The sequence below is a fragment of the Ochotona curzoniae genome, unplaced genomic scaffold (genome assembly GCF_017591425.1).
Source record: "Ochotona curzoniae isolate NIBS_2020 unplaced genomic scaffold, NIBS_Ocur_1.0 contig_43, whole genome shotgun sequence".
NCBI classification, from domain to species: domain Eukaryota; kingdom Metazoa; phylum Chordata; class Mammalia; order Lagomorpha; family Ochotonidae; genus Ochotona; species Ochotona curzoniae.
Window position 1 is genome coordinate 26,171,755 of NW_024466218.1, and position 20,258 is coordinate 26,192,012.

Here is a 20,258-nt window from a genome sequence, read left to right on the forward strand (position 1 = left end):
GTATTAAATAGATTGAAAATAGGTTGTAAAACCATAAATGAGGTCATAAATACCTGGCCATATATTTTCATTTGAGTCTTAAGATGAAGGACAATTTATTATCTTGCAGAAATGAAATTTTCATTAATATTAGGTTGAAATTGAGAAGATTAATATAATGGCGTAAAAGGGTTAACTTCTTGTAAGTACAGAGATTACCTCAGCTATCAAATTATGCATCTGATCTAGTAACATTACCAAAGAACATTCTCTATTATTTAATCTTTCAGCTAATAGAAAGGAGATAAATGCTTTGATTTGCTTTCTCAACATGGTATCCACGTACAAGGTCCTTGATAATAGATACGCAGCAGTTCAGCTGATCATGTGACTGAATTTGAGATATGAACAGCATTAATAAAGCAAGCTTTCTTTTAAAATGCGTTTGGAATTAGCACCAAGACCAACTCTTGATTAATTCTAAGCAGCAGTTTACTTAATTTTATTTTCCTTATATGTGACACAGAATGATATATGATGCTGAGTGGCAGGAAAACATTGGGTTTTATTTTGGAATAATAACCCTTATGGAGTTGACTTGGTGAGGTTATGCCATGTTGTCCAAACAAGATTGACCCAAATATTGATGTCTTATTGTCTGATCATTTGTATCATTGTGCTAATCAAATGGTAAATATACATTAATATCTTGGAGCACTGCTGCTAAAAGAACCCATGATTAAACAGAGGGACTGAAACATCTCTAAGTGCTAATGAGTACTCACTTGGTAGTCTATACTGATGCTCTAGTGGATGCTGAACAAGTTTAGATGTTAAGCTTTTTAGGAAGAGTGAATGATGTCTAATGATTATTTCATGACAGATCTCTGGACTGAAAGGCATTTAGCACTCAAAGTATACTGCAAAGCCTATTCCTCAAAGCTTCAGACAGGTTTATTTGGTCTCACCTTGAATAGAACAGTGCTGTATTGATTTCATTGGTGTGGATTTAAACACACTATTGGCTTAGAATAGCACCAGTATGCAGTAGAAAATGATTGTCTTAACCCTTATGGTGACTCTCAGCTATGCTCCCATAGCATCATGTGAACTTCGGACATGATCATGAATTTCATTGCAATATTTTGAGTTCAGCATGTGAGATTGGAAAATATTGTGTCTGTATGCTGACACTCATGGTCAAAATTAATTTTGGAGAAGGTTTAAGCAGAAGTGGCTAAAAACTTGAATTTATCTCTTGAATTAATGAGTGCTTTTTTATACCATATTTATGTATTTGAAGGAACTTGTGTGGAAAGTTATTAATGTGTCTGTGGATGACATGCAGATTTTGTCTTCCTGCTGAAGTAGTTAACTGTTTGGTCTCCACATGATAATGATATGTATGTGCAGTGCTTTGGATTGTAGCTATATATTTTGGTATCCCATGTGTATGCTCCATGTAAAACCAATTTATTTAATAGTTACTTTCTATCTCTTGATAGAACACTACCCCCAAGTGTTCTGTATTTTTGTATCCCAATAGAAAAAAAATATATAACATCATTAGACACTGTCAACTAATTCTGTATTATCCTTATTTATAATTTTTTTGCTCATTTTTAAGAAGCATTTTAAATTATAGAGGATTTGAAGGTAGCTCAAATTAGTTTATTAGAGATACATTTTGGAGCAGATGTCAAATTGTGTTCACTTACACTTATATACGTGTTACTGCTATATACAAATATTACATGAAGAATTAAGGTTTTGTAATGTTACATGCAGGTGTCAAGTATTAGCTGGCTCCAACCCAATAACCACTGACGTATCGGCCAGGGAAGAGTAGAGATTGTTCTGCAATGGCATATACCCATAGTGACCACTCACTCCTCTCCTTCACCATTGGATTCAAACATTTACCCTTCCTTGTCTGTGAAACATGGCTGTTTGTTTTGTTAGATCACCCTGTGATCTTCAGTTCCTCCTCGCAATACTTCTGAACCCTAGACTTCCCCCTGCCAATAATTCTTTTAAAATATTAATTGCTTTTGTAATTTGGAAAGTGACTGTATTAAGCATGTAATTACATCATTATAGTAAGGGCCCTTCAATTGTGTGAGGCACCCTCGGTAAGTAGATTGTATTTATATGGGCCTAATGTTTTTCTAATTATTTGAAAGGGCTTTCTGTTGCTGTTGTTTTAAATGGTGAAGTTTTTAACTTCACCATGTTGGAAGGTTTCTCTTCCCTCCTGCTCATAACAAATGCTGTGGGTTTGGACATTTTGTAGGGCTCAGAAACACTAGGTGTTACAGAGATTATTTAAGTTTCTTTTGCTGGTAGGAGAAACAAGTTACAAGTTAGCAAATGCTAAGCACGTGTTGCTGTGGGTTCTTTTCCTCTGCCTGTGTCAGTTCTGACATGGCAGTTTAGGGTTCTGACACCAGCGGTTTTGTGCAGTGGTGGTGGTAAAAACTCTCAATAAATTGCATTTTCTCTTGATAACATTCTTCCCATAGTGGTGAAGTAAGCCTTGTCGGGCATGTGTCTTTATCCAGCGTCAGTACATGTGAAACGTGCAGCTTGGTGCGTGGGAGACTGTTGACTATCGGATGAATTAAACGCAAAATAAAATAGCTTTCTACTCACAACTCTGAAATAGTTTCATGATTTGAGCCACTGAAACATAATGTTAAGGAAATCATTCTTCTACCATGGAGCAACAACGAGTTGTTTTTAAGCTACTCTTATTAAACAGCACGGCATCTTACAAACCTGGGTGTCTGACTTCATGCATGTGTAGATTAAACATTAACACTCTATGGTAGCCTTCATTTCAGGAGTAGTAATTTTTTTAAACCCATAATTGTAAGAAATCACTGAGTTGAATCTCCAGTATTTTTAGGCTTGTGTACTAAGTACATGTTGAAAGTTGTCCAAAAAAATCCAAGGCCTGCTGTATGCAAGGTTGGCAACTCAGATTCACACCGGCCTTCTGCACGAGTGGGTGTGCCAGCTAGCCCCTTGGGACGCGGCACTAGGTCCATCACTGAGTTCATAGAGATAGTTTATTTAGGTGAGAATATTTTTAAGCAAACACAATAAATGATTTGTCAAATTATGAATAGAAATGACTGCAGATCTAACTCTAATGGACAGTTACCCCACCTTCATCGGGGGCGTTCTGACAGCCCAGCGCGGCGTGACGGGTGCGGTTTCATCTGCTTCAGTATTTTCATAAGGAAACCTGATTGCAGATCTTTTGTCCTATGAACAAAAACTGCAGGAGGAGAAACTGCCTGTGACAATGCTTGTCTGTGTTTTCAGATTCGTGTAATTTTACAAGTTGCTAACCCCTGAATTTCTGAAATAATCTTTTCCTTGCAATCTAACAGTGGTCTTGTAAATGTTAGCGTCTGTACAGCTTTAAAAATTTGCCATATGTCTCAAAACCACCTTTGAAAGGCACATTGAACCAAAAATTAGATGTTTTCTGAGAGAATTATTACCTAAAAGACTTCTGATTATGTTGCTGTCTTAGGTTTTTGGTTCTTTAAAAATTGTAATTTTTTCCCAAGCTTAGAATATTTGCACTGAAAGTAAAGGTAAAAGAAAAAAAATTTTTTTAGACCTTCTGATGTTTAGGTGGAGAACAAAGAGAAAAATAAAATAATTTGGGCTGTGAAAAAACAACTATTGAATAGTGCTTCTGAGAAGAGATGTATACATGAAATGCTGGAAAAATATGGAAGTTTCCTGGAAGTTTCTGATTATCGACATAGGATCGTGATGGCATTCAGCATTCTTAAATTTTTGTTTTAGTGTTGCTTGAGCAGGAAATGCTTGTGCATATTTTGTCACATCTATAGCAGCTACCATACACTGTCACATGGGGAGGCATTATTTCAAAACAGCTTTATCAGCAGCCCCACTGGCAGAGACCCGTAGGCATTTGCAGGGCCTGTTGCATGCCAGCAGGGGGCTATTGTGCATACATACAAATTAATAACAGGGTTATTTGCTGGAGTTTTCAGGAGGGCGGGCATAGTGCAGGGGAAAAACAACACCACCAACAAGAAAACATGTAAAAAAGCATAATGTCTAGTACTTTTCACATCCCAGACAGTAGGTGTGAGGAAGCTGCTGGCAGATGTGTGACCTAGCAATCCAGATGTGTCCAATACAGTGAGAGAAACTCACATGCCACTAACATTCTGCCTCTCCCCCGCTTGGCAATGATGTAGAAGTTGGAAAAGAAGTGTGTTAAGTTCCACATGACACTCACTTTGAGTCACCTCACCTTTTTGCTTTAGGAAGTAAAGAGAAAGATTCAAGAAATATACTCTATTTTAGCTTCACTTTAAATGTATAGATAGAAATTTACATGCTGGCCATGTAACCATTTGTAATTGTATTTTATTATCTCATGTCATTAAAATTTATTTGCTTTATTTATAAAAATTGCTGTGTTCTAAATTAAATAGGCCAATGAGTGAAAATGAGGTGTTGCAGTCATGTGACAGCACTTGTTTACAGAAGGGACTCTCGTTACCTACAGTTAGAAATAAGGTGAAATCCGTACAGTTGGCATCTGAGCCTGTGAAACTCAGAGTCTCCCCCACATGGGACACTTGAGGTCTTCCAGTCCTTCCTAGATTGTCGTCTACCTATGCTTTCCATGTTCCCATTTCACAAATTCATCTCTATGAATTGAAGCAAAATGGATGTCTACAGTTTAATAACACTGTGCATTTCAAACTCTTTAAAAATAATTTAAAAGCAAAAGAATTGACAGTCAGTGAGGTTGTTTTGAAGTCTCCCTCCTCCCACACATATCCTCCCACCCTACTAACAAGTTACTCGAATGTCTCCTGTTGTACCTCTGGGAAAAATTGACATTTGTTTGACGTTGTTCTTTATGCACCATAAGCCATCCTATAGAAAATCCTAGGCCAGACAGATGTGGAAACTGTTTACACTGTGAAAACTGCACTGTGTACCAATACTTTTTTCATTATGATTCTAACACAAAGGCAGCACATTTTAGAATTTCAAAAATGTGTTGTAGCTTACTTAGATATAATGTTGTGGTGCCTTTACTAAAAATGTTATATGCTAATAGTGTGTAATCGCATGAATGTAATACATGTAAGCATATGTATATATAAAACTAATATATATTTGATTAGTTGCATACTATTATTTCACAGGCATATCCCAAAAATAAATATGTGAGTAGCCATTTACCAGCCAGGTGCATGAATTTAGATAGTAGTCAGAAGGAAGTTTATTTTGATTAAATTACATCAGCATCTAAAATACTTTTTGGATTCAACTTGTTTATAGAGATCTAGTTTAAGATGCATTTCACTACCATATATGGTTTTAAACTCATCTTTACTTGGCATACAATTTTATATATGCTTTTCCTAATCAGTAACTAATGACAATGGTGTATCACATTTAAAATATCTATAGGGTTGAAAAAAAAGAAATAGAAAAACGTGAAAATTTTATGAGAATATTTTGGTAGTCTTAAAATAGAAATTTCTTATAGCTTTGTTGACTAACATTTGTAGAGCTTTGGACCATAAACTGAAGCTCTGCTGATTGTACGCAGGTGTTGTAAACGGTCAGGCCATCTCTGTGTTGTAAGTTTGCTTGTCTTCAGGACTGCCACTCATCATGACGTTCACTTTGCTGCATCTACTCCTGTTCTCAGCAGTTTATCAAAACCTTAATGCTAGCAGATACACTTCAATCAAAATAAGGAAGTAATTTCAAGCTTAATTCAGATTAAGTGGTTCCTACATACCGCCCTTTGGTTTTATTTAAGATCTTTACTACTCATTTTTTCCACTTTTCGAAGACTTACGATGTCTTGGTAATTTAACAATTCATGAAATATATGTATATCATATTAATTATAAATTGAGTATTTTATTTTGCTAGGTAAGAAATCAAAAACAGTTTGTCACTAGATATGATTTTTAACATTATTGCATGTTAAAAGTTCAAAGAATATTTAACAATTTGGTTTCACATAAGAGCAACTAAGCATTTCAAAGTTTCCAAAGTTTTAGGGTATACTGAAAATTATAATAGTTTGAAAAAATATACCACCATAACCATCAGTGGGATTTACTCATGTACTACAAATTTCTAGCATGAAATTGTGCTAATACCAACTTTTAATATAAGGGGAACAAAGCTTACTATGTTAGAATTTGGGATATCTGCTTAATATAATTATAATCTTGGAGGGAATTCAGATTGATTTCAACACATTACAGATTTCAATTTTTAGTAGAAGTTTAATCATCACATATATAATTCAAGTATAAAAAGCATTCTGATATTCAGCCATAAGCAAAGAAGTACATTTTATAAAAAAAACAGCTTTTCCAGGTCAAACCACATAGTTTTTAAAGTGTATTTTTAGAGTAGCAAATTGTTGGAATATACTTACCTACGGTTTTAATAACTAATACAATTTCAGAGCTACATCAATATGTGGCTAATAGCAGATATTAAAGTATCTGCTGATCGTCTGTCCATCTCTCATAAAACTGCGTTTAGCCTTAATTCAAATCCATTGATTCTTATTCCAGTTAAACTGAAGAACTTAATATGTCTTTTAATCCTTTTATTGTAAGCTAGGATAAAATTAATTTTACCCTAGAACTGCACAAAGCCAATTAACATGATCTTTAGAGTTATTTAGTAAAGTGCTTCAAACTGCTAAATTTATCTTGACCTCTTGGTTGCACTCTCTGACTGCTTTTTAAATGAAGTAATCAATATCTCGTAGCCCTTTAAATAGCTTAAACTTCTCAAATATTTTACCTGTGTTCTAGTTAAACTGTAAGTAAAATGTTTACTCCTGTTCCTGTAAATCTAGAGTCAATTATGCTAGATCTAAAGACAATTATGTGCTTTGGAGGAACACCGTATGAATGAAATCGCTGTTTAGAAAAACAAAAATCCAAGCAGCTTATTTTGCTGAGAGTAACGCAGTAAGGAAGAAACCTCTCGTTTTCACACCGAAAATCTATTCTGATTCTGTTTGTAACTTAGAATGTCGCTCATTTCCGTCCTTTCGCCCTACTCTCAGCCGCTGTTCTCCACGCAGGGCTAGTTGAAGGTATTAATTTTCTTTCTGTGATAGGGTGATCAAGCGTCGTGTCAAGAAAATGGATCTCCGTGTCACCCTTTCGCATGATTAAATGGAGGCATGTCTCTGAGAAAAAAAAAAAATACCAAATTTTCACGAGACAGATGAAACTGTAGCAAGGTTTACTTTTACCGAATTATTGTTAGCATCACAGAATCTCATTTGATTGTCAGCTTCCGCGCAGGAAAGCCTTGCAGCTAATCGCACCTTTCTTTTATTATTTGACAGAAAACGCAGGGCAGAACCGGTAACTAAGATGTTTCCAAATCTGCAAAATTGCTGCGTTATTTTTGGGAAACAGTAAGGATGAGCGCCTTTAGATGACACAATCTTTGATCAATCAGTGCCTCTTTTAGGGGCTTTTCCTCTTGTGCTTTTTAACCTGGTCCCTTGTTAACAAAGAGCTATCATCTTCTCAGATCGGAGTGCTGATAAAAATTACCTACTGCAGACCCTCGGCCCCGGGTGTGTTCATTGCCAGTCGGATACTGTCCTTAGAACCCCATGCACGTGCCAAACTTTAAATTACATCGAGTGATGTACTTGACAGCTAATTAAGATTTCATATTTTGGCCAGTTAGCAGAGGGCACCTGTTACAATTCTTTCTGTTGGCTTAGGGGTAGAATTTACAAATGGCGATTTGCAAAGACATAATTAAAACTTCCCTCGAGTCTTAATTTCTTCCTGAGGAGTGGGAGTTCATAGAAGATTGAGGTAATTAAACAAAAGGAGCACAGAGAAGGGCGGGGGCCGAGGGGGGCCGAGGATGGAGGCGGAGTTCTCCAGATGCCCCTGTTGTTTAATTTCCTACTGGAAGCTGCACATGTGTGCTCGTGCGCCCCCGCCCCCTGGGAGCGGCAGCCGTTGCAGAGGCTGAACGGCTGGGGTCAATGCCTTGCCTATTGATCAGTATCCCCGCAGTCCCTTGCTCCAGCAGCTGCTTCATTGGCTCCTTTCAGGGCCTGCTTCAGTACATTAGAATAGAAATCCATAACCAGAGCTGTGCTCATCCAAGCAGGGGAAGAAACTAAATTAAATGGTATAAAACAATCTTGGATCAGGAGTTTGTGCCAATTCATCTTGATCTAAGATGTCACACCGGGCTCTCCGTCTGAGCACCTGGGCTAGAGGCAGCCATAGTGAAAATAGATGGAGCTGCGATCATTCATTTGTCAGCTAAGGAGCAAGGCAGCGGTTAGCAATTCCCTTCTGCAGAGGTCAGCTGACAGAACAATCAGTGCGACTGCAGAAGAGAGCTTTCCTTTGAACTATTGTTATGGAGCGCGCTCGTGCTGAGCCGTGGGGGAGGGGCTGGGCTGGCTTCCTGCGTAAGGGGGGAAATATCTGGTGGGCGAACCCAGCTTGCAATGGCACAGCGCTCTCAGTCCTCGTGCCAGTTGTTGTGCATAAACAAAGTTGGTTTTAAATGCGTGAACGGCAATCTCCACGATCATTTTGTTTAGAATCAGGATGCAGTGATGCTTGGTGTTCCCTGCCCTTGGTACAGTTAACCGTGCACAAGTTGTTTCTCCCACTTTCATCACCATAACTACCACAGATCAGTGCCACAGTTTGAATCTGGGATAGTGTGTACTTGCTAATGCGTTCTGGCCAACATTTCCTCTCTGTTTAAAAACCTAGTCAATTTCTGCAAAGAGGGAGAAATATGTACTACGGCATTAGATTAGATCTTCTTTAATGTTAAATATTTTTCAACCTTTAAACCAAATGCCTTTATATAAAATATAATTTACAAAATATGATTTATTTTGTCAGTGTAAATTACAAGATACTTTCCTAACATTGGAGTAGCATTGTTATAAAGCAATCTGCATGTAATTTGAAATATACTCTATAAAATTAGACAAATCAGAAAAATGGAGAATAGGTAAAATGTTACAAAAATAGAATGTTTTTAGAAAGGCTCTCTTCTTTGAGGACTCATTTTAGATTGTGTTTTTTTATGCCCTACTTAAAGACTAATTACAGAGTTTCAGAGCTAATTAAAAAACAAAAGCATGGTAAAATATATTCTGAAGAAACCATAACAGCATTGACAATAGAGCTTTTCGTGTTTACAGTTGGTCTAAACTTTTCTTGGAGTCCAAGTAAGCAGCGACTGCTCTGATATCACCCTTTTTATTTTTTAAAATAATCCCATATTTCTTTTAGTACTGACACTTCTTAGTTATTTCTTTAAAATTTAAAAAATTAATTATGTATTTTCTGTTTCATCATAAAGAAAGAGGGGGCAGCAGCATTACGGATGAGGGACCGAGGGAGAAAGATGATGTGTTAACTGGCTCTACCTGGTTGTTGCCATCATCCAAGCGCAGTCCAGGCTGAAGCCTCCTGGAGTCTGGCTTCCTTCAGGGTTTCCATGTCGGTGCGGGGGACCCAGGTGGTTCAGGAGTTCTCTGCTGCCTGCCGTGAGCTGGATGGTCAGCAGGCATTGGAAAGCAGAGAAAGGACTAGAACTAGGCAACTTAACTGCTCAGAGTAATTTTCTGAAAACCTACATTGAATTAGATGGTTCTGTACCTTAAAACCCTATTATCTTCCTATTGTTAATGGGACAAAAATTAAAGTGGGAGTCCGACCTGTACAGAGTTTAATGATCTGGCCTTAGCTTTCTGATTTGTTTCATTTATCACCATTCTCCTCCTGGATCCATCAGTACTAGCCAACCTCCCTATCCTTGAGCTAGAAACCAACAAGTTCTTTATGCTTTAAATCCTCCTTCAACTTCTCAGCCCTGAAGGTTCTCATTAATTCTGTATTGTACACATTTCCATCTGCCAATTTAACAGCTATTAAGCTTACTGTCAGCAGGACTTTACTGTTGTCATTTCTACAACGTATCTCACTGTAGGGTCGCGTATCCACTAGATGTCCAGTACTTATATGCTGGATAACTGGCGTGTTAAAGCAATCCCCCTGCCACTGGTACTTGGTGTTCTCCACCTGGTCATTGTGTGAACCTGTGTTTTGCTTCTGCTTGCCATTATTCTTGTTCCACATCCCAGTCCATCACCCATTCTGCCACTGGACACTACTGTCACACTTTCTTTATACAGAATCATTCAAATACTTCCCATTAACCAGCAGTTTAAAATGCAACTGGCCATATAAGGCCTCTCATGCCTTGCTAATTTCGTTAGCTTGACTCACCTTCAGCAATTTAGAATGCCAGAGAGATCAAATTAAAAAAAAAGCAGAAATTATTCAGAGATCCTATTGTTAATTTCTTTGTTGGCACACTTAGCTCCTAATGCAGTTTGTTGTATTAGTCAGTGTAAGGAGTAAAGGATTGAAAGCAACCAGCACAGGTGAGAAGAGCAGAAAGCTGGCAGCGCCAGTCCAGACAGCTCCAGGAGTGCACTGTTGTGAACTCGGTGCCAGGGTTTAGGTATGACGGGTAGAATAGAAAACCAGAGACACAACTGGGCTAAAGAAGGTTACATCTGTAGACTGCAGTAAAGCAGAAACGCAGTGATATGGGAGGAAACCATTAGCCACATTAGCTGTCCTGTGAGCTAAAAAGTTACAACATGAATAATGGTTTAAATCAAGAATTAGGCTCTGACATTTTCAGTTCCTTTAAAGTACTTTAAAAGGATCCTAGTACCTTGCTATTCCAAATAAAACTAAGTGTGTTATTAAAGTAGTAGAGGAAAATAGATATTAAATACAAGGATACTTTGAAACATTAACACCAAAAAATAGTTAGAAAGGTTATTTTTTTGGTGCAAAAAATTTGAAATCCATATAGTTTTCTCATAATATATATTTTTCACTAACGTTTTGAAGATCTCTCATATGCATGAATTTCAAAATTTATTGCACCCTAATAGACATTTATTTACTTAAAAGACATTGTGACAGAGAAAGGTAAGTATCTTGCATCTGCTGGTTCACTCCCCAGATGGCTGGCCAGGCTAAAGTCCAGGAACCTGGAACTCTGTTTTGGTCTTGCTCATGGATGGGAGGAAGAGCCTTCATCTGCTGCCCTCAAGGTGCATTGACAGGAAGCTGGGTTAGAAGCGGAATACCCAGGAGCCCCTGGTGACAGGTTATCATGCTGTACCACAGTATCTGCCCCTAACCTTGTCTTGTAATTTCGATTTTATGAGCTTTTTGAAGTACCCTCATGTTGACTGGAAGTATACCATAATTGTGTCACCAACTCCTGAATTTTGTTTTTCGATCACTTGCTAGTAGCAATTGACAAGAGGCCAATATGCAGTTGAGATGAGTTCTGCTGGGGGCTTATGCTCAAGCATAAGGGAGGCAGCACAGTGGGAAGAGGGTCAGCCTGCTGGTGCAATGAAGGAAGCTGGTTGAGGTTTTTAGCGTTTGTGCACCTAACTTGGAAATTCTGTCCTGTACCTTGGTACTAGCACTGGGCATGAATCCAGCTCCCATGTTCTGTACAAGCATGGTTTCTTCTTTTAGCTCTTGGTATGTTCAAAATGGCAGTGTTGCTCACTACTGTCACTCCAAGAAGGTCACAGACTTGTCATGTTGGACTATTTTGGGAATCTGTGCAGGTTAGAGAAGTCCCTGGGTAGCAGTCAGGTGTCTTTTCCAGTTAGGGCTTGCATGCTCCTTGTCCTGATTGGTTTAGACCTGGGCAATGGATGCATGTCCGGTCTGGAAAGGGCTTGATTTTAGTGAATACTGGTTTTGTACTGTCTAAATGGAAAGTAAATTTGTTCTACCTAACAGCCTAGAAATAAAACAGAAGAGAGGAGGAAAAAAAGTGGAAGAATAACAAAAAAACTAAGAGTAGAGGTGAATGAAATAGAACGCTATGAAACAGTAAGATCAAAACCTAAACATTCTTTGAGAACACTCTGACAATGTATAAGTGTGTATGTGTGCGTGTGCGCGTGTGTGAAAGAGAGAGGGAGAGCTAGAGAGAGTATATTCGTATGTATAGTGTGATTGATTTGATCGACTCACATGATCACAGAGGCTTCGACGATCCATGACGGCTGTCTGCAGCCTGGAGAGCTGCAGTAGAGACTCTGTCAAAGAACCGGAAGCCCCAAGATGAAAGAGGCCAGTGACACTGCCCCGGGAGCAGAGCCCCCAGGTGGCAGAGCCCTTAGCACTTCAAATCTGCTGTCCGAGCAGTTATAATGGAAAATGGACCCACCTTAGGAGGGATGGAGATAGAGAGGGATCGTGAAGAGACAGAGAACAAGAGAACAATGTTTTCTCTATTTTCCTGTTGTATCTAGGTTTACAACAACCCATATCAAGGGGGGGTCTTCTGCACTCAAGTGGCTGATACAAATTCCGGTCTCTGCAGCCAGCCTTGTAGATGATGTGCTCATTCTCTGCATATCCCTCAGCCCAGTCAAGTTGACGGCCAGAAAACCATCACAGCTGTAATCCGTTTTGGGCTGACCTTCAGAATGGTAGCAGAGTGATGCACACTCATTGTTTTACATGAGAATGGCTGGCTGTCCAGTGCAGCACATTGAAATGACTGTTCTCTGTTGAATACATAGTGTGGAATGCTTTTCTAATTTTTGTATTGATCTTTTTTAACTTGTATTCCTATGTTTTGATTGGTAGGTTGCTTATCAAGTGTCCCGCAAATGAAAAAAATTTCCACGTCTTACGAAGAAAGACGCAAGCAAGCCACTGCTATCGTTTTGCTGGGAGTCATAGGAGCCGAGTTTGGTGCTGAAATTGAGCCGCCGAAACTGTTGACGAGACCTCGAAGCTCGAGTCAGATTCCTGAAGGTTTTGGTTTGACCAGCGGTGGATCCAACTACTCTCTGGCCAGACACACTTGTGAGTGGCTCTTTCATTACAGATACTAATCTGTTCCTTTCCAGTTCGTTAGGGAAGTCTCAGAATGTTGAATACAACCCAGTTGGGAGGCAGTACAGTAATGTTGGCACATTGTTAAATGGTTACAATGTCTTGGGATACTTTTTTTGGGTAAAGATTTATTTATTTTTATTGCAAAGGGAGGAAGAGAGACAGAGAAGTCTTCTGGGTCTCCCATGCAGGTGTAGGGTGCCTGGGCTTTTGGGGCCGTCCTTGACTGTTTCCCAAGCCACAAGCATGAGCTGAATGTGCAGTGGAGCAGGAAGGACATGAACCAGCACCCGTATATGATCCCGACGCATGCTAGGCGAGGATTTTGGCTATTAGGCTATCGCACTGGGCCCTTTTCCCTCATTCTTATACTTATCCTATTGTGTTTAACTTACATCTCATTACTGTTTTTTCCCTCAAAGTTTATTCAGAGGTTGTAGATTTGTCTACCTATGAGATGCTTAAGGCGTATTTCATCCATTATCTGTATGATTTTCTTTATTTATGTGGTATTTAGACTGTATTGTTACTATTAAATATTTATTCTCTATGGGATCCTGCTGAATGAGATAGTAATTATCATGCTCATTTTGAGATAAGGCAATTAAGATACAATATTTGATGAACTTTAATTGCCAATGGTAGTTAGAGATGTGGATAATGAGTTCTAACCTTCCTTGGAAAACCATTCTGTGAAAAATCCCAGTGTGTTCAAAACCCAGCGGTTCACATCGATGGAAGGAAGAATTATCCTGATGCAGAACTCCAACATTAAAGTCACTTTTATATACTACATCTTGTACTTCTGTGTGTATGTGGATAAACATTTTGTAGGGCTTGCCCTTTACGTATGTGATATCACATATTGAAGGCAATTGATAATAGTGGGTCTACACTAGTAACCTAGGCCAATCTGGATCCCAGGATTAACTAAGTCTCCCTCTCATATGAAAGAAGAGAGGGGGGCCTAGTCTTACTGTAAAAACCTTTTTTTGGTGCAATTAGTCTGCTCCTGAATAGAGGAAGCCTCTCTGGGAGTTCAGCTTCTGCTGCACCTGCATCTCTGCGTGTGTGTGGCTGGACTCTGTCTGGCTTCATAGCATCTCGCCTCAGTACCTCCTCCTTCACTTTTATTCTGATCTATAGTGAAAGCATTACTGGCATATTGTTGGGTACAGTTTCTATTGCCTTACAGGTATTTTCATTTATTCTTCCAGTTGTTCTCTTCTCATTTTATAATTGAGGAATTATGCTGACTTCCCTGTAGTAAATTCCGTTTTGATCTCCTGTTAGCTTGTGGACTTCTGGCCAAGGGTTGCTAGTCAGTTCCCCAGGCAGCAGACTCAGAGATGTGTGTGCAAGAGCGCTCCAAGGATCAGTAGCTTGAGGAGTGGGAGAAGTGGGACTGGTGAGGGCCAAGTTGAATTGTGTCTCACTGACACAGGAGGCCTCAGCTGCTCCGGGACGTCTGGGGCTGGCATGACCTGTCAGACTTGTCCTGAACCGAAGCTTGGGGCTCAGCCCTGGTATCCCCAGAACCGTCAGTCACTGGGCCAGGCGTGTTGGGAAGGGACAGTAAGTGACTATAGACGAGGCAGCTTTTATCCCAGGGTACAACCCAAGGGGGGCCTCCGCTGACACTTGGTAGCAACCCCCAAGAATTCAGGGGGTTGAATACTGTATTCAAGGAGGGGACAGCCGCCAAGATTGTCCCATACTATGCCACCTCTTCCTCCCAGCACTACAGAGATGGAGACAAGGAGAGACACTCACTCATTCAATACCTTTATACTCCCGTCCCAAGCACATATATTGTTACCCTTACAGATAGATTTTTTTAAAAAAGATTTCTTTATTAATTTGAAAGAGTTAGATAGAGACATTTACTGTCTGCTGGATCACTTCCCTACTTGCCACATTGGCTAGAGCTGGGCTGCTTGGAAGCCTGGAGCCAGAGCTTCTTTTGGGTTTCCTGCGTGAATAGTTGAGGCTAAACACTTAGCTCGTAGGCCACTATTTTCCCTGGAATGTTAGCAGGGAAGTGAATAAGTAGAGCATCAGGGACTTGAACAGATGCCCATTTGGGATGCTGGCTACCCACTACACCTCTTCACTGGCCCCCAGATGTTAGAGGCGTCTATCCAACACCCAGCACAACAATTATATTAATTATAACTGATTGCTGAGCATTTACTCTTTTTTAAAGATTTGTTTATGTGCAAGAACTACCCAGATAAAGGGAGAAATAGAGGGGAGGTGTTCCATATTCTTCCATCACAAGTGGTGGCTTTACCGCCTATGCCATGGTTCAGGCCTTGAGCATTTAGCCTTTACCAGGCCTTTTGCTGTGAGCCTTGCATGTATTACATAATCTTCTAATCATATCATTTCAGTCAGTCAGATGAGGGAACTAAAGCTCTCCCCAGTGCTATCAAACATACTTGCTAAAGATTTATGAAATTGTATTATAACCCTTTGTTTAAGCAGACAATACATTGTGGGTTATGTTGAATATAAATATATTTTAAGATCATACTGCTAAAAAGTAGCAAGCATGGGCTTCAACACGTGTCCCTCACTCCAGAGCCCATTGGTCACAGTTTGTTAACTTGTGTTCCTTAACTTGTGTTGCAACACAGGGACACTTGCTGAGTCTTTCTTTTGTGGCCCTGCTAAAGAGGGAAAATAAATGTTTAGAAAGCCCACATCTCTATGTGTGGCAAACAGCTGTCATTGATGGCATGAAATGCTTAGATCACAGAATATGAATTTTTCCCCACAGTAGGTCTTTAGAAATAATGTGATTCTAGAATTCTCCAGCTGCCTACGGAACGTGGTCTCACTGATAATGCGTGGGAAATGCTGCATTTCTTTGCTCTTCTGTTTTTGTTTGAGGGAAGGATCCACAGATTTCGTTAAGTTCTCCAACGAAAGTCATTAACATAAAAATGAAGAACTGTTGCAAGTTTTTTGGCATAAAAGCTTATTTCCTATTATGATTTTTAAAGCAATGTGGAATTAAATTGTTCTTGATTAGTTCAGCTACGTTGTCACCAAATGTAAATGGCAACTGGGTGCTGTCTGAAGACTATTTTATTTCTAAGGAGCTGTTTTTGTTTTTCATATTCTTCTGGTGCTATGTTTGGTTTATTTTGTTGTAGCCTAGTTTGTGAAAATGAGCCCCCTGAACACATCCTTGTACTTACTAATCATGCATACTTATATATTCTTATGAATTTGTTTTCTAAATTTTATAGAAATTTTAATTATGAGAAAGTTAGTCCAGATCCCCCTATATTTTATCAGCAGAAGCTGCCAAATTGCAGTTAATAAAACTGATGGTTGTTGTAACTTATGGGGAAAGAAACAGTAGTGACAGCACAGCCCTGCTCCCTTTGCAGAGATAAGTAAAAGAAAATGTAAAATATTTTCACCCTTCACCAATAGTCAGACTGTATTGAGAGATGGGGCCAGATAGCTTTTTTTTCTTCTTCTCAAAGAATTATTAATTTCTATTGTAAAGACAGACTTAGTGGAGAGAAAGATCTTCCTTCTACTGGTTCACTTTCCAAATGGCTGCACTGGCCAGAGCTAAAGCCAAGAGCCTAGAGCCTCTTCTGGGTCTCCCAGGTTAGTGCAGGTCCTAAGGGCATGGGCCATCCTCCCTTGCTTTCCTAGGCCACAAGCAGGGAGCTGGATCAGAAATGGAGCAGCTGGGACACAGGCTGGCACGCCTATGGGATGTCAGCCCTGGCAGCTTGAGGCTCAGCCCGTTGAGCCACTGTGCTAGCCCCACGTCACTTTTTTTTTTTTTCATTGTACTTACGCTTGACCTTCCTGGTGTTCAGAAGTCATCCGACCTTAATCCACTCTCCTTCACCTTTTGGTGTTTAAAGTTTTATTTGTGTGCTTTTTCTAAGTCTTTTATTTTTATCTCTTAAAGTTTATTTATTTCAAAAGTCAAAATTACAGAGGAAGTGTGGGAGGAGGGAGAGAGAGAAAGAGAAACCTTTCATCCACCGGTGGTTCTGTCTTCAGATCGGCACAATGGCCCTGGCTGATCCAAGTCAGGAGCTTCATCTGGGTCACCTGGCTGTCCCTGTGAGTGCAGGGCCCAAGCCCTTGGGTATCCTGTGATGCTTTTCCAGGGGGCAGGGTGGGAAGTGTAACAGCTGGGACTTGAACTGACTTCTGTGTGTCTTGGCGTTGTCACGGGCTTTATCTGCTACGCCTCTACTATGCCGGAACAGTAGCTACTCATTTGTGGTTTTGATCTGCAGGCAGAATAGAGAAAATCAAGATAATATGGAAATGTTTATAGTTATTTTAAAATTATTTTATCACATGATCATTAAGCTATCTTACTCTACAAATTGCACATTTCTGTTGTAGTTTCAGATGGAAGAGCTAATGCCAACTCTTCAGACAGACTATATGACACTCATACTCTCACAACAGTTTAGATAATTCAGCTTTTTACTGCCTTTTCACTTTTCTGGAACTGGGCTGCATGGCTTTAGAACACCATGTGGCTACCTTGTGGCTTTGATTAAACTGTGGTTCAGTTTCCCTGATAAGTAAATAAGAATAATAAGAGCACCCACCTTTTGGAGTTAGTGGGAGGGCTAAGGTGTGGGAAGCCTGCATGTACACGCGTGTACAGTAGAATAGGACGGGGAGTGGCTCCTGCACAATGTGTCCATGCCTCCTGTGCAGTCTTACTAAGGACCACATGAGGGAGGAATTATTAGCAACATTTTATCTGCCATTATTAGACAAGAACTAACTTCCTTAAGGTTTTTTGTTTGACGAGGGTTTTAATTCCAGATGCATTTTTTTCCTCCGAAGCCTAGGCTTTTTTCTCCAACAACCTAATTTCCACTGTTTGTAGTAAAGTATATTAGTTTTCAGAGAGTTTATGTGAAAATGCACTTTTTGATGATTCTGTTATTACACTTACATTTCAATAAAACACTAAGTATATGTGTTTATTTGTATTGTGGTGAATTTCTGTATGTTTATTGCATGGTGTCAAATTTGAACCACATTAACCATAGTAAGCTCAAATGGATTTTTTAAATTCATTTTGTTTTTACTTATAATTTATATTGTAGAACTCATTTATCATTTTTAACTGCATTCTGACACCAGCATATAAACTCAGTCTTCTGATGTGATCCCACCCTTCTCCAAAAATAACTTTAATTTTGGTTAATTCACTGCACTTTGGGCTTTGAGTTTCTCTTCCATTAAACAAGAAAGTTCGACAAGGTTATGCCTAAGGCCACTTCCATCCGAAATTGCCAAGTTCTAGGAAATGAAGAATGTGATGGTTATCATTCCCACAATAGTTCTTCCCTGACCCACCTGTCTGGTTGGATTGCTCTTTGTTCCAAGTGCTGTATATTTGTAGGTTCTGCTACAAATGTTGTGCTGTGTCTTTGAAGCTGAGTATCTTTAAAATGGTCTTTGACTGCCTCTTCTTATGGGTGCTGCCTATAAAAGGTTTTTTTTTTTCTTTAAGAGCTATTTCTACATTACTTATTCTCCACACATTTTCAGCTTCATGAAATGTATTATTTTGAATTAATTGTCCTGTGGGCTATCTGGTCTCCATTCCTGCCTATTTTGGCAAATAAAGTTTTATTGGAACATAGCCATGCTAACATGATTACAAATTGTCAGTGGCTGTTTCACACTGACGGAAAGAGTTAGTTGCTTAAAAAAGCCAAAAATATTTACTATCTGAGTATTTACAGAAAAAAACTACTGACCCCTACTGTGTATCATTTGGCATTTTTGTTAGTTGTCCTTTCTTGCTGTTTCAATTGCAGAAGGGCTTTCAAGTGACTTTGATGAAAATATTTTAGTATCTAAATATATTATCTTTGGTAGTTTTGAAAACCATATCCTTCTATAAATCTGAGTACTACAAAGGCTTAATAATTTTTCGGTCTAAAATCTGACATGCTGGCATAAGACCCTCTTGGTCAACCTTCTGGCTTATGGACTGTCCACTTATTTTATTTTGAGTTTTAGTTTAATTTCCAGTTTCTTTGGTTCTGTGTCACTCTAAACTGCATGAGTAGCGGATTTAATGACAGCCTTCAGCACTATTAGTGCCAGTGACAGTTTTTTAACCACACAGAACATTCCTATTTCCGTCACTTTTTGAAAAAGGATGCAAATTTGGTCATTTTATCTGAGTGGCAAAAAGAGAGTCAGGGACAAAGAGCTCTCATACCACTATCAACTGCCCACAATGACTGGAACCTTGGAGGAAGAAACTCAATCCAGGTTTCCCGTGTAGGTGGCAGGAACTCAATTACCTAAGCCATCATTGGTGCCATCAAAGGTATGCATTAGCAGGAAGCCGGAGGCAGGAAGCTGGAGGCACATATGGAAGCCAGGCCTTGCCAACCGGCATGGGAACCACTAGGGCAAATACCGTCCTGTGCTTCTGGTTTTTAAATAACCTTGATGAGAAGCTTTCTAAAAGCTCCACAAAACAATTCCTTCACATCTGTAGGTGCTATAAGATCTCTGTTATTAATGTATTTCAGTTATTTCAAGTCCTGACAACTTCATATAAGGAAGGGGCTAGAACATTGGAGAATAACTCTTGTGACCCCTTCAAGAGCTGTAGAAATGCTGATGGTTCTCTTAGAAAGCATTTTAGTAAGAAATAAACAGAAGCACTTTGTGAACTTGTTGGTAGATTCCCTGCCATGTCCCTAGAAAACTCAATTTCTAGGACTCAGGTGAGTGACAGGTGGGGGACCAAGTCTATTTCATTTCTCAACACTTTGGCTTGCATCAAAAAAGTGAGTGCTGGTGGACTTCTTGGTTCTCCCCGGTTTGACTGGACACTGCTGGGACCCAACTCTACCCAGAGAGTGGAATTCTAAATGAAATCAATGAAAGTGGAGTTCTTTCCTTATCCCTTTAGTTTAAAAATTGTATTTGACAGAGCCCTGTGGTTCTGTGGAGATAACTTGGTGCCTACCTGGGCCTTTGTCACTATGTTAAGCATGGCAGAAGTGATTGTGTGTGTGTGTGTGTGTGTGTGTGTGTGTGTGTGTGTGTGTGTGTTGAAGTTAGAATTTGACATCATATTGCATCTTCAAAAAGAAAAGGCTAGCAAGATTCTTAAGAATTTGGAAAATTAGAAATTATGCACACTTCCAAAATTCAGCAAAAATGAGATTCTTGATTGTCCCATCAAAACTTGCTTTCTACTTGTGAATGATAGCCATTGGTGAT

General features: G+C 39.3%; 1 protein-coding gene across 2 annotated transcripts in view; it reads left to right on the top strand.

The window, feature by feature from the left end:
• The window catches only part of WDR7 (WD repeat domain 7), a 266,103-nt gene that overhangs the window by 128,872 nt on the left and 116,973 nt on the right, over positions 1-20,258 (top strand). For both annotated transcript variants that reach the window (XM_040985029.1, XM_040985030.1), the window contains one exon: positions 12,744-12,965. In XM_040985029.1, the coding sequence (XP_040840963.1) occupies positions 12,744-12,965 (222 nt within the window). The remainder of the gene's footprint in view (positions 1-12,743; positions 12,966-20,258) is intronic.